Genomic DNA, 12,907 nt, shown 5'->3' with positions numbered 1-12,907 from the left:
TAAAGCATAAATAAAATACAATATTTTTTCTTTCGATTCACATTTATAATAGAACATCTGAAAGCATCACTTTCAAATTGATCAAGATTTAGAAAGGATACGTGTAATACGTGATGGAAGAGTGAGAACTTGGAAGTGATACTCAAAGAAGATTTTAGTCTATACGTAATATTTTATTATTTTTAATAATTCATATGTTAAGCATTCCTCTTATTCTTAAAAATGAATAAAAAGTCAGAATCCCTTATAAAGTTTTATCCATATTGTGTATTCTCCTCACCAGTAAAGGGGGAAAGGCAAAAATGACACCGTCTCCATAAGATTTTGTTCAACCCACCACAAGTATAAGTAGTTTTTCTTCCTTTGGAATCATGTAGCTTTTAGTTCCTTCAGGTCCTATTCTTTGACTGTCTGATAGTTGAAGAATATTTTCCTTTTCTGGTAGACCGTGCATTTGTATGCTATCCTCTTTTATATATTCTTAAGATCTATTAGATTACCCCATTTACACTAAAACTTCAAAAGATGTTAGTGGATTACTTTTGAACTGGGGTAAAGAATTCAGGTAAATAGCACAAGTTGAGATTTATCAAATAATTCTAAGATATTTATGCTCATGAAATGACATTGAGAAAGTAGGATTCGGTTCATTTGTAATCCCCATTCAGTTTGGGCAGTTATTTTGTGTTCTGACCATCAGGAAACATGGACTGAACAAAGCGGGTGTAGCGTTGACAGCTGAGTTAGTTGGTGTGGAATAGGTTTTCTTGATGGTTTCTGACCACTAGAGGGCACTGTCTGACTAATAACAAATGACCGTTTCTGATGCTCTAAAATGTAAAACAGTTAAGACTGGAACCAGTGAGCTGTGAGCCAAATAATAACGAGCAACAATGAAGAGAAGGGTAACATTGTTGGTGTAAAGTTTGTCCCAGGTTTTCAGGTCTGCCTTTCTATGTGATCTTCAGTAAGCGAGAGTCTTTATGCTGTGAATTCTCGCGAAGGTGGTTTTGAACAGAGGCACTGGGGATGAAGTATTAGCGTTCATTGTGAGCTCGGAAACTCAACAGAGAACATCTACTTAAGCTGTTTTCAATTTTTTAATTGTTATGACTAAAATGTCCCAAACCCACCGACTTAGAAAGTAATCCACTAGACCACACATCCTAACATTTTACATATTATCCTGAAAATAGAAGGAAGTAGACTAAAAAGAAGATGAAGGAGAACATTAGGAATGCAAATGCCAGGAGAGAGAGAGGACAATATTTAATTTGAGCAGCAAAGTGTGGTCTCATCAGAATCAGCTGTGTGAGTCAACAGGGTGTCCATCAGTTGGAGCAGAGATGTGGAAATTAAGTCAGGATGGACATTATACACATATCTAATTTTTTACCAAATTTTGATGGAATCATTTTCTATGCTAATGGTGGCTGTGTGTCTTGTTTTCCAGAGTTTTCTTGATTCCAAGAAAATATATTTACTTCTGCAATACACAATACATACTGTCAGACAGTTTTTCATAATCAGGATTTTCATAAAACTGAATTCTCAAATTCTCTAACCATGCAATTTGGCAAATGGGATCACTCTTCCTAGGATTCTTGAAGGGCTACATAGCCCTTGATACATTGATTTTTTTAGAAACCTTTACCCTTCTTCACACAAGTGCCCAAACTCATTATACGTAAAGGGTTAAAAAAAAATCTCTTTCTTCATACATTGAAATATTGCCCCTATCACTCCTGCACTGTTAACACCACTATTTTGGAGACAAGACTGTGCCATCTGACTGAGCCACTGTGAGTGGAGTTTCCCGTTAAGTGAATGACAGGGCTCAGATGTGATTGGTGCTCAGTGAGTCTGGTGGAACCTAACGACTGAAAGACAACATTTGCTGGTCCAGGACACTAACTCCTTCAGAGCAGGGGCAAAGACACCACAGCAACTGGGCAAGGAGTCATGGAGAGACACCGGGGAGCTCTGCTGGGACTTCTGTGGGTCCAGGTTTGCTGTGAGTTGGCTCTTTCCCAGATGGGGCCCTGGGGAGTGTTTAACAGGCGATGGTGAGAGGAAGAGAAAGGGGAGCTACCAGAGCTTCCAGACAGTCCTGCTTGGGTGCTCCTTGGGATACTTTACAGATTTAGAACTGCATCATTAGTCCCTAGTGACATCATTTGTGTTTGTTTTCTGTTTTCCAAGCAGATGTGAGAGGGCTGGAGTTGGAGCAGAGTCCTTCATTACTGAGCGTCCAGGAGGGAACCAACTGTACTCTGAGGTGCGAATTTTCTAAAACGATAACAGCTATGCAGTGGTTCCGACAGAATCCTGGGGGCGGCCTCATCAATCTGTTTTACCTGACTTCAGGGACAAAGAGAAATGAAAGGTTAAGCTGCACATTGAATTCTAAGGAACGGTACAGTACCCTGCTCATCACGGCCTCCCAACTGGAGGACTCAGCCACCTACCTCTGTGCAGGGCAGGCACAGTGCTCCCAGGCGATCTGCAGCCTGTACCCAAACTGCAGCTGGGCCTGCAGCCCCACCCCTCCCACGGGGCAGGCATGTTGCTCCCACAGTCTCCTTTGTACAGTAAGCTTGGGGTAATTTTGAGCTCTGTAGAGCCCCACAGTGTGGTAGGCAATAAATTTTACTTATACATTATTACAAAATAAAAATATGTATGTGACTATTTCAATAAAACATATCAGAGAGATTTTAGAATTCTCTAAATGTTTAGAGACTCATGTTTTGAAAATTGCTGCAACATTGGAAAGCAAATATTTACAAGCTTAGAAATGGAAATTAAATATAAAGATAATAGCTTCAATTCAAAAATTATTTTCATGTCAGTGCAATTTGAACTCATTGGACAATATCATTTTTGAACACATGTTTAAATTTTAGTCTTCCTTGGATTTAAAAAGACAGTGATAGGATGCTTAAGTAAGCATTCTGAATTATTATATAGAAATCATGAAGCCATTTTTAGTTTCTCAGAAGTCCTGTAGCACTACAGAAATTGTCAAGAGGAAACATATAATAAATATCCTCTGACACCATACATAGTTATTACAGTATTACTAACCATATCTCCTATTCTATATTTACATCCCATGACTATTTTGTAACTACCAATTTGTACTTTTTAATTCCTTCCCTTATTTCACCCAGTCCCCCAAATCCCTTCAGTCTGGTATCCATGAACCCTTATCTATGAGTTCGTTCCTGTTTTGTTTGTTAATTATGTAAGTGAAATCATATGGCATTTTCCTTTTTTTGTCTCACTTATGTCACTTAGCACAATATCCTCTAAGTATCCTTGTCATCCAAGTGGTAAGATTTCATTCTTTTTTATAAAGAAGTAATATTCCATTGTATATACGTATCACACTTCTTTACCCATTCATCCATTGATGAACACCCAGAAGAGCGATTACCAGGTCCTTCTTTGTCTCTTGTTTTAGCCTTTTTATAGAAGTCTGTTTTGTCTGGTATTAGTATTACTACCCTAACTTTTCTCCTTCATTTTGATTTTCATGACATTTATGTTTTTTATCACTTTACTTTCAATCTGTGTGTATTTTGATATGAAGTGAATCTCTAGCAGGCAGCATGTATAAGCATCTTGGTTTCTTATCCATTCAGTCACCTTATGTGACATGATTAGAGCATTTAATCCATTACTTTATTGTTTATTTATTTAGAAAGTTTTTAGGCGAGGCAACCCTTGTTTGACCTCACAGATTGCAAGGACTCTGTCAACTAATAATCCTTTATTTTTTTATTTTTTATGCCTACAGCACCTGGTCTTTCTAGGTGGTCTCCCATCCAAGTACTGACCAGGCACAACCCTGCTTAGCTTCTGTGATCAGACGGGATCAGGCTTGTTCAGGGTGGCATGGCAGTAGAGTTAATTCATTACTTTAGATTTAAAGTAATTATTGATAGATATGCATCTAATGCCATTTTATTATTCATATTTTTGATCTTTTCTCCTCTTTCCCCCCTTTTTCTCCCTCTCCTCCTCTTCCTCCTCCTCCTCCTTCTCTTCCTCCTCCTCTTCCTTCTCCTTCTCCTTCTCCTAAACATTTCTTGCAATACTGATTTGGTGGTGATGAACTCTTTGAGCTTTTTCTTGTATGTGATCTGATCACTTTCTAGTTGAGCAAATGTGACTCACGTTTCAGGGAAATTCAAGCAAAGTTATTTATCCAAGAATGTGAGTTTAGGATTCGACTTACACAACTATTCTTTTTTCACATGTTAGAGTTTATGTTCACATTTGCTCTGATAGAAGTTAGAAGGAAGAATTGTGTCTTATAATTGTTGCTACTTGGCGCAAATTATTTTTACATAGTTGATAATTGTAGGCGTTTGTTTAAGAAAGAAGGAAAAGAGAAATTCTACTATGTATATTCATGTACTGTTTTGGAATTAGTCTGAGACTTATGTCTTTCTTTAGGATCTCTCCACACCAGTCTAATCCACAGGTCAGAGAGATGTGTCTCTTACCATTTTATCTCTGGGTTATTGCCACCCTGACATCAGAGGCCAGCCACCAGAGCAAAGCTAAAGGAAAATAATAAAATGTGACATTTATCTCAGTGCCAGTTGCTTCTCTAAATTTGACTTTTTTACACAAATTGCCAGCTTTTGTATAATTTTTAGAATCCACAGGAAAATAAGAATGCTCTTGTTTTTTATCTATGCTTTAAGTACTACAATTTTTTTTTCTAAATTTCAAATATTTTTGAAATCTGCATCAGTTTTTAAGAGGATGTGAAACATGGCACGACTAATCAAAACTTATTTATTTTCAGTTTCCAAAACAGCTGTTTTGTCTTCAATTTCTTCTTACCTTCATTTAAAAAATGTCTTAATTATTGCTTATTTCCATGGATCATCATTTATGCTGTTCGAGGCTGTCTATGGAGACTCTTCACTCTTTCTGGCAATCACTGTATTTCTTGAATCCTGTCAAATTCTGAAGGGTGACTATTCTATTTCTGATGTTATTCTTTTTCAACTCAGAGATGTTGCTTATACCATGAGTGAAGAATGCAGAATTGCATTGCATTCTTTCTGTACAGAGGAAACAGCAGTGTTCCAGGGCATGAGGCAATGTTGGGGCCTTTGATTTTGTCCATAATTGGCTTTTCCAAAGTCTGGCAACATCGAGAGGAGTAAAATGACCACCAGCCTGAAAGGTAGTAGGAATTGCTTCTTATAGCTTATTTCTGTTCATGGTTTTTTTTCTGTCCTAAATGAATCCTCAATGTTATCCTACTTGCTTTCTATATTCCAAAAGTGGGTAGAAATCTCTCATCTCAAGATGATCCCTATTGTGCTTATTCCTTGATTTTGATTTATTCTCTTTGTATTTCTATTCTTAGTTAAGAGGACATTTAAAGGACATGGAAAATGAGTTATAGTAGCCCTAGGAATCAGAAGTTCAGCTTTATGTACTACAAATTCACAAATGAACAACATTAGTAAATCTTCTATGTGGAAGTCAATCTGTGTGGACTGAACAAGTGACTGAAGAGCCCCCCGGGAGAGGTCTGGATTCATGTTCTTGGAATCAAAGAAAGAAGAGTTCTGATTTTGTCAAAGAGCTTATTTGTCCACAGAGAAAGCAGTGAATTTGTCTTTTCTCAGCTGTTCAGAGCTTGCTTTCTTGGTGTGGTTGTAAGTCCTTCAGCACTTGAGCACTTGAGCAAAGCCATCAGTCTGCTGCCAGGAGCAGCACTGCCTTCATTTAATGGGACTTGTCTTTTTCGCCATAGGTTATGAGCGTCATGTCAGTTGCATGAGCATCAGTCAAAATACATGTCTCTACTATCATTTATAAGCTCATGGCAGCCTTGGGCCATCAAAACTCAGTCAGAGGCATTTCATCTGATTGCAAAGATGCTCACGAACTTGCATTCCATGTCTGATGTATTTTTAAAAACTGATTTGTCTGTGAAGTAACTTGTTAGTCTATTTTCATATGACATCCATTTTTAATTGGGCTATAGAGGTAATACACCATCAGTGATTAGGGAAGAAAGAAAAATGTGTGGAAATTTTGATGTATCTCAGAAAATAGAAGGAACCCACCACTGAGTAGTTATCAGTGGGGCCTCGGGACCTTTGGTTGTGCACATGGCCTGCAGAGGGCGATGCTGCACAAACTTGAGGTAGAACAAGATCAGGATCACCTGCTCAGCTCCTCCCTGCAGCTGGCTGAGCTTTTGTAGAAATAGAGGCGACAAGAATCAGATGTCAGAAAGCTCCAGGCTCATCTCAGAAGCTTTTGCATTTTTATCTACAAGAGCAAGCTGCTTCCCTCCACCTCATACTTCGAAGGATTCTGCAGCTATTTTCCTGCCTGCTCAGAGCAGATTTTCCAGAAAATAGCCCTTGGCATTTCTACTGCTCAGCCATGCTCCTGTTGCTCGTCTCTATACTGGGGATGATATTTGCACCGAGTGAGTGAAATTTTATAATGCGTTCTAGTTCTACAGATTCTGAGTGGAAATACTTAGGTTTCACAGCTAGACTGCACTGCATTCCCTGATAAAACATTGATTTTGCAGGAGACTCCAGAGCCCAGACCGTGACGCGGCCTGACAGCCACATCTCTGTCTCTGAAGGAGCCTCCTTGGAGCTGAGATGCAAGTATGAGTATGGCGCAACCCCTTATCTCTTCTGGTACGTCCAGTACCCCGGCGAAGGCCTCCAGCTTCTCCTCAAATACTATTCAAGGAACACCTTGGTTAAAGGCGACAACGATTTTGTGGCTGAATTTAGGAGGAATGAGTTTTCCTTCAACCTGCAGAAATCCTCAGCCCGTCTGAGCGACTCAGCTGTGTACTTCTGTGTTCTGAGTGACACAGTGCCTGAGACTGCAGGGGAGCTGAGCACAAACCACTCATGGCCGTGGAGGTTTTGGAGACTTAAGATCTCTTCCTGTGCTATTTTTAAAAGTCTGTTGCCATATGACAACATATGCAAATGAGGCAAAGAGAACGACGGGGACTCAGGTGTTTTGATATAATCCTACAAATCCATGTCTGATCAACTTTATTGCAGAAGCTATTTGCTCTTCTTCGTAGGAACTACATCATCATAAGCAGTATTCTAGAATGATGATGGAGACAGTGTTCTTATTACATACTCACCACAAGCTCAGGCCCTTGCCTTGAGGTTGACTGCTTAAATGGATTGACTCTGTTGGTTTTTATTTTCCTTGTATCTCTCTGGCAAACCAGACACCAAAAGCTAAACTCCTCATGTACTTTCTCTGAAAGTTTTCTTCCATGTCTACTTGGTTATTATGGACAATGACCTTGGAATATTTTTGTCTGGGTCTTACTGTACCGATTACAATGTGTCAGTATATTTTGTCTGAGTTCAAGAACGTGTAGTCAGGAGGGATTCTGAAAAAGTATTGGCCAACTATAGGAGATTGATTAGATTCGTGAAGAGCTTTGTAAATAAGGTGTCACGGTCATGTTACTTCTGGCAGCTACTTAAGAGTAGTGTAGAAAAAAAAGACTTTTTCTCAGTTATAAAAGTGACTTTCTATGGTCACATCTTAAATCTAGAAATCTATCGCAGAAATTTGTGAGCATAATCTCTTTTGCTGCCTTTTTGCAGCTTTAGAGGTATTTTCTGATTTTTTTCATCCTATTATTGTTTACTCTCCCTGTTGGAATATAAGAGATGGAACCTGAAATGTTAACATCGTCATAATTAATCACGTAGTAAGTTTAGCTGTGTCGCACTCGGCTGGAAACACTGATTAAGATTTTGGTGGATACTAAGGGGTTACTCGATATGAGATAAATTAATAACCCATTATAAACCTTTTTGGAAAGAACTTATAGTATGCTTTTATGGTCCTTGTGTTCTTGAAGCCTTGGAGAGCAAAAAAACTTTGAAGTAAGAAGAGAATGAGGAGGGAGATTTCTTGCTGCTCTTTGCCTTATGCTGTAATGCATATACCAATATGGTAATAAACCCAAAAGATGAATCAGGAGATTAACAGTAATTTTTAGGGGCTAGTGAACAGGTTATATGTGATAATGACTTGGAGTGATTGCTAGGAGGGTACAAAGAAGTAAATGGGTGTAAGAAATGTGTGCTCATTTAAGGGCTGTTTTCCTCCCTCCCTTCTTTTCTATATTTGGACCACATTCTCTTCTACCTCTGACTATTTTCAGGTGAATCACTGTCATTGTCTCAACTATATTGCCCAAAAGGACTTTGATGGGCACTGCATGCACTTTGCAATGATAAGGAGAACTGTCATTCTATTTTGATTTCGGACTATTGTCAGTGTTGAAAAAAAAAGTTTCACACTATGTAGCTTGGATATCATATGACCACCTCCCAACCCTAACTCTGCCTGAGATATCAAAGTAGTCTTCCTTCCTTCCTTCCTTCCTTCCTTCCTTCCTTCCTTCCTTCCTTCCTTCCTTGCTTCTTCTTTCCTTTCTTCCCTCTTTCCTTCTCTTTCATTTCCTCCACATTCTTTCCTTCTTTATTGGTAATTTGTGATTTATATAATTATATAGCTTTTATGAGAAAATTCCTACAATAAAGAATTTTGTATGAAGAAACAGGAAATCTTGATTTATTTTATTAACTAAATTAATGATTCTGAATTATCATGTTATTAAGTAGTCTTATTATATACCCCACCACTGAGAATCAGCTGGCTTAATCGAAAGATGGAACAGCTTACTGGAGACTGAGTTCCAGGTCCAGTTGAGAGGCAATACTCTGCCAGGATGGAGTTTTGTTTACGAAGTCTCAGCACATGTTTTGTATCAGAGACCCTCATATATTACTGTGTCCCACATAGCCACAATACATGAGTCCAGGAATTAAAAGCCGGATGTGGAATTGGCTCCTCTCACTATTAACCTTAGTAAGGCACTAATTGATTTTTATATTTTCAGCCTGGAAACTTCTTGTTGTGTTGATTTTGAAGTCTTGGTCCCTAGAGGAAGAATTCTTTTCCAAGGGACAAAAAAATGACTCCTCTCAATGGACGAATAGACTATCTTCTGGATATTTTGAGCTCTTTAGCCATTGAGCCAATATAGAAGAAGAAAATCTGTTGGCTGTCTTGATTGATCCTGAGTAATGGAAAGAAGTTGTGTTGCTTGTATACAATGAAAGTAGTGAATACTATGTTTAGAGTCTTAATACTTTCCCGGCCAATGGTAAAGCTCATGGAAAACTGAACCAACCAGTAACAAAGCAAGACAATTGAGGGTGAAATAAAAGTTTGGGTAACTCAGCCAGGCAAGGATCTCAGTCCAGGCAATGTTTTGGCGGAGGGGAGGGGAAATACACATAAGAATGCATGAAGGAGGCCATAGGTATTAATTACGAGTCTTGTGACCAATTGCAGAAAAAAAGACTATAGTACTTTTGTGTATTTTCCTTTTGCTTGTTATATGTGTGTGCTAATTTGTATATGCTAAACACTTTCTTCTTTTCTTCTTGCTATTGTTATGTTTTACTCAAGTGATTGGAAATTAACTTTATAAGGTAGTATTCAGTTAACAAAATTTTCAGAAAGACTTTGAATTTCAGGAGTTATTAATATCAGCAGTGATGATATTAATTGTAACTGTGGATTTCCTCATTTTTGGAAAAAGTGAGACTTTCTCCAATCATAAGAAGGGTAGCTATATCTTGAAGGAGGTGGAAATACAGAGCTGTTTTATTGCTATATGTGGTTCAAATGTATGTAGAGGTTGCATGTAGAAGATGAGTAGTCAAAGGTGAGCAATGTTTTATTGGTTCTTAGCTTCAAAATCACCTTTTGCTTGTTCTGTGAAAGTAGACATGGGCCCTTGAAGTATTTTCCTTTGTCAGTTGGTGCAATGTCAACTTTGTCAGTAGAGATTACAGGAAGGAAGGGCTTTTCTCCCTGGTTCCTCTTTACCCCCTTGACAGGATCCTGAAGCATGGGAGGCTTCTACCCTGAGCAGCTTCCACAGCGCACCTGCACCAGGTCCCTGCCATGCGGTGGCCACCAGCACCCTGAAGACAGCAGCTTCTCCTAGAGTCTCCATTTTCAGGTGATTGTGTAGAAGAGGTGCCTCCAGTGAGACGCTTACCTGTGAACCTCTTTTTCCTGCACCCCGGAGGATGGTTCTAGAAGGTGGATTTCTGGCAAGTTTCACTGGTAGAGATCTCAGTGACTTCTCTGCCATCCAGTGAGCCACAGTTGTGACTTCTTTAACCAGGTTTGGGGCTCAGCTCTGGAGCGTAGGTCAGGTCGTGTTCCTTGTGTGTTCTATCACAGCTGTGGGAGTCAGGGCTACGCTTTGTATCTGCTGTTCCTGCAGGGTTTTCTTTCTTCTCATTAGCCATTCTACTGTCATTCCAAGATTCTGTAATAGTTAATAATTCTTTATATTGAGCTTCGCCTATTCAATTTACTGATTAATTTCTCACCCCTGATAGGACCAAATTCATTTATTCACCAAGGAATAAATGAGAGCATCCCCAAACTCCCTACCTCCAATATTCCTGAATATTTAATGTGGCTTGATTTAGTCATTGTTTTATTTATGGATATGAAAATATTATAACAATGAACATATTTTTGATTTTTCACAATTTGTGTATAGTTCATAGAAAATGTCATTATAGCACTGAGGCCAATTGTAATCATTCTAAAAATATACATTTTTTACTTTAAGCACAAACATTTATCAGTGAGTGTGTTTGAATATTGTAATTTCAAATCATCCTTTTTGCATGTAACTTCCTTAATATACTTTTTTTTCTGATTTTTTACATGTTTTTAAAATGTGGAAAGTAGAGGTGATTTTGAAACAGTCTGATGGCAGGATACATCCATCCATGAGCAGGAAGATTTCATGGGCTCCTTTTCCATGAATCTACCTTCTGAAGATAATGGTTATTATTATTGCTATCACCATAGATTTATTTTAAGTGTTTTAAAACTTCAAATCAGTGGGGTCATAAGCCAGGTGTTTTTTGCCTGATTTCTGTCAATGAACATGATTTGCCCATGTTCTCATTTGTATCAATCACACATTACTTTTTATTGGTAAGTTATTATGTGAATATATCACAATTGGTTAATCCATTCAGTTTACCCACCGGTGCCTAGATGCAGGGGATCTTAGGAATGGATTTTCTGTCTCATGCATAAAGGTGCAGGGTATAGGTTGTCCTAAATTCTTATATACTGTTCATGCAAGAGCAAGATGTGTCTCTAAAATATTTTAGTCAAAGCACGTATCTTAAATACTTTTTTATTTAAAGACCCATGTAACACTCATTATTTTAGTTAACACACCACTAGTTTTTGTCAGTAAAACCCCAACATCTGATATTTAGTGTTGTGAGGTAGGAAGAAATTTTTCTCTACCTTCAAGGTTGTTTTGGCTGGTCTGCTAATCAAACAGACAGGAGACACGTTAACAAGAGAAATAACCAAATCGAATACATACATATGTATGGGAACCACACATACATGAGAGAGTCAGAGAATCCACATGTAGGAGAGTTTCAGAGATGAAAAGAAAAATTGATATATGTGAAATTCTGAGCTAAGGATGAGGTAAGTTCCCTTGGAATCTTCAAAGGGTCATTGCAGGATGATAAGAAGAGCTGTTTAGGAAATAGCAGTTTGTTTCTGCCCCATTGATAGACCAAAGAGGTTATCTTTGATAAACTCTTATTATAGGCAAGGTTCCTGATTTAAGTTCTCTTTGGTAGCTCAGTGAGGGGCAGGAGTTTCTGTTGATCACAGGGCTAAAGTTGCCTTTAGTTCAAAATAATCCGCATACCAAGGAGACACATGTTGGAGTCACTCGCTCTGAACATCCACACTACACTATTTAGCATAGTTTCAGGTGTGGATCAAGATATAGATTACTGAATTATAGTTTCTTCTATCGTAGCTCTGTATTACAAGGCAAGCTGACCACTCCAGGCCTGGAATTTGCTTTCTTGACTAGGACAATTGATTTCTTTAGAGTTGAAGTTCAATTTATATGGCACACGCTATCTTACTGTTTTGAAAAAAAATTTTAATATGAATTGTACATTCTAACACTTTAAAATATTCACTCTTCCTTTGTAATATAGTTATTATAAAAAATTCTAAGTAATTTTTTGTGCAAATTGAAGATGCGGAAGTCATGTAACTAGAATCATTTCTGATAAGAAATTTCAGAGATTCTTAATTTAAGGTTTAGAGACACTTTGCCATAAAAGATTATTGAAATATTGGAAAGCTTATGGAAAAATTTCCCTATTTCCTTTCATACTTAATATCAAATACACAAGATATGCAGTATACATGTTGAATCTTTTCAGCATATTAACAAAATCATTAAGATAATCAGACCTCTTTTATGCAATTAGCAAATGCACTAAAACATGGACATAAAAGGTAGAATTTTAAAATGCTTAAAATGTTATATGTATAGTTGTGACTTCAAATTGCTTTTTGTGACGTATTTCTTATAACGGGTTATTAAAATTGGCTCTTGTATTAGTTTCCTTGGGCTGCCATAACAAAATACCATAGACCTGGTGGCTTAAAGAACAACAAAAATTTGTTTTTTCACAGCCTGGACTCTACGTCTGAGGTGAAGGTGTTGGCAGGGTTAGTTTCTTTGAGGCCTTGGCTTGTAGCTGATTACCTTCCTACTGTGCCCCCTCGAGATCTTCCCCCTGTGCCATTCATGTCTATTCCCCAATTTCCTTTTCTTGTAAGGACACCAGTCGTGTTGGATTCAGGCTCATCCACATGGCTTGATTACACCTTAATATGTCTTGTCTTTCAAGGCCCTGTCTCCAAATGTAGTCACTTTTTTAGATATTGGAAGTTTTGGTTTCAACATATGAACTTGAGG

The 12,907-nt window shown here is 38.0% G+C and overlaps 1 pseudogene and 1 gene segment (V, D, J or C); one reads left to right on the top strand and one right to left on the bottom strand.

Moving 5' to 3' along the window:
- Nucleotides 1–1,886: 1,886 nt before the first annotated feature.
- On the top strand, nucleotides 1,887–2,635 carry LOC107521093. The segment is given in 2 exon segments: nucleotides 1,887–2,014; nucleotides 2,206–2,635. Coding segments are annotated over 2 exon segments (453 nt in total).
- A 1,158-nt stretch (nucleotides 2,636–3,793) lies between these two features.
- LOC118601481 lies at nucleotides 3,794–3,912 on the bottom strand (annotated as a pseudogene).
- Between the last annotated feature and the right edge of the window lie 8,995 nt (nucleotides 3,913–12,907).

This window comes from Rousettus aegyptiacus, unplaced genomic scaffold (genome assembly GCF_014176215.1).
Source record: "Rousettus aegyptiacus isolate mRouAeg1 unplaced genomic scaffold, mRouAeg1.p scaffold_m13_p_3, whole genome shotgun sequence".
NCBI lineage: Eukaryota > Metazoa > Chordata > Mammalia > Chiroptera > Pteropodidae > Rousettus > Rousettus aegyptiacus.
Note: the sequence above shows the minus strand (reverse complement) of the source record. Positions and strands in the feature narration are given on the sequence as shown.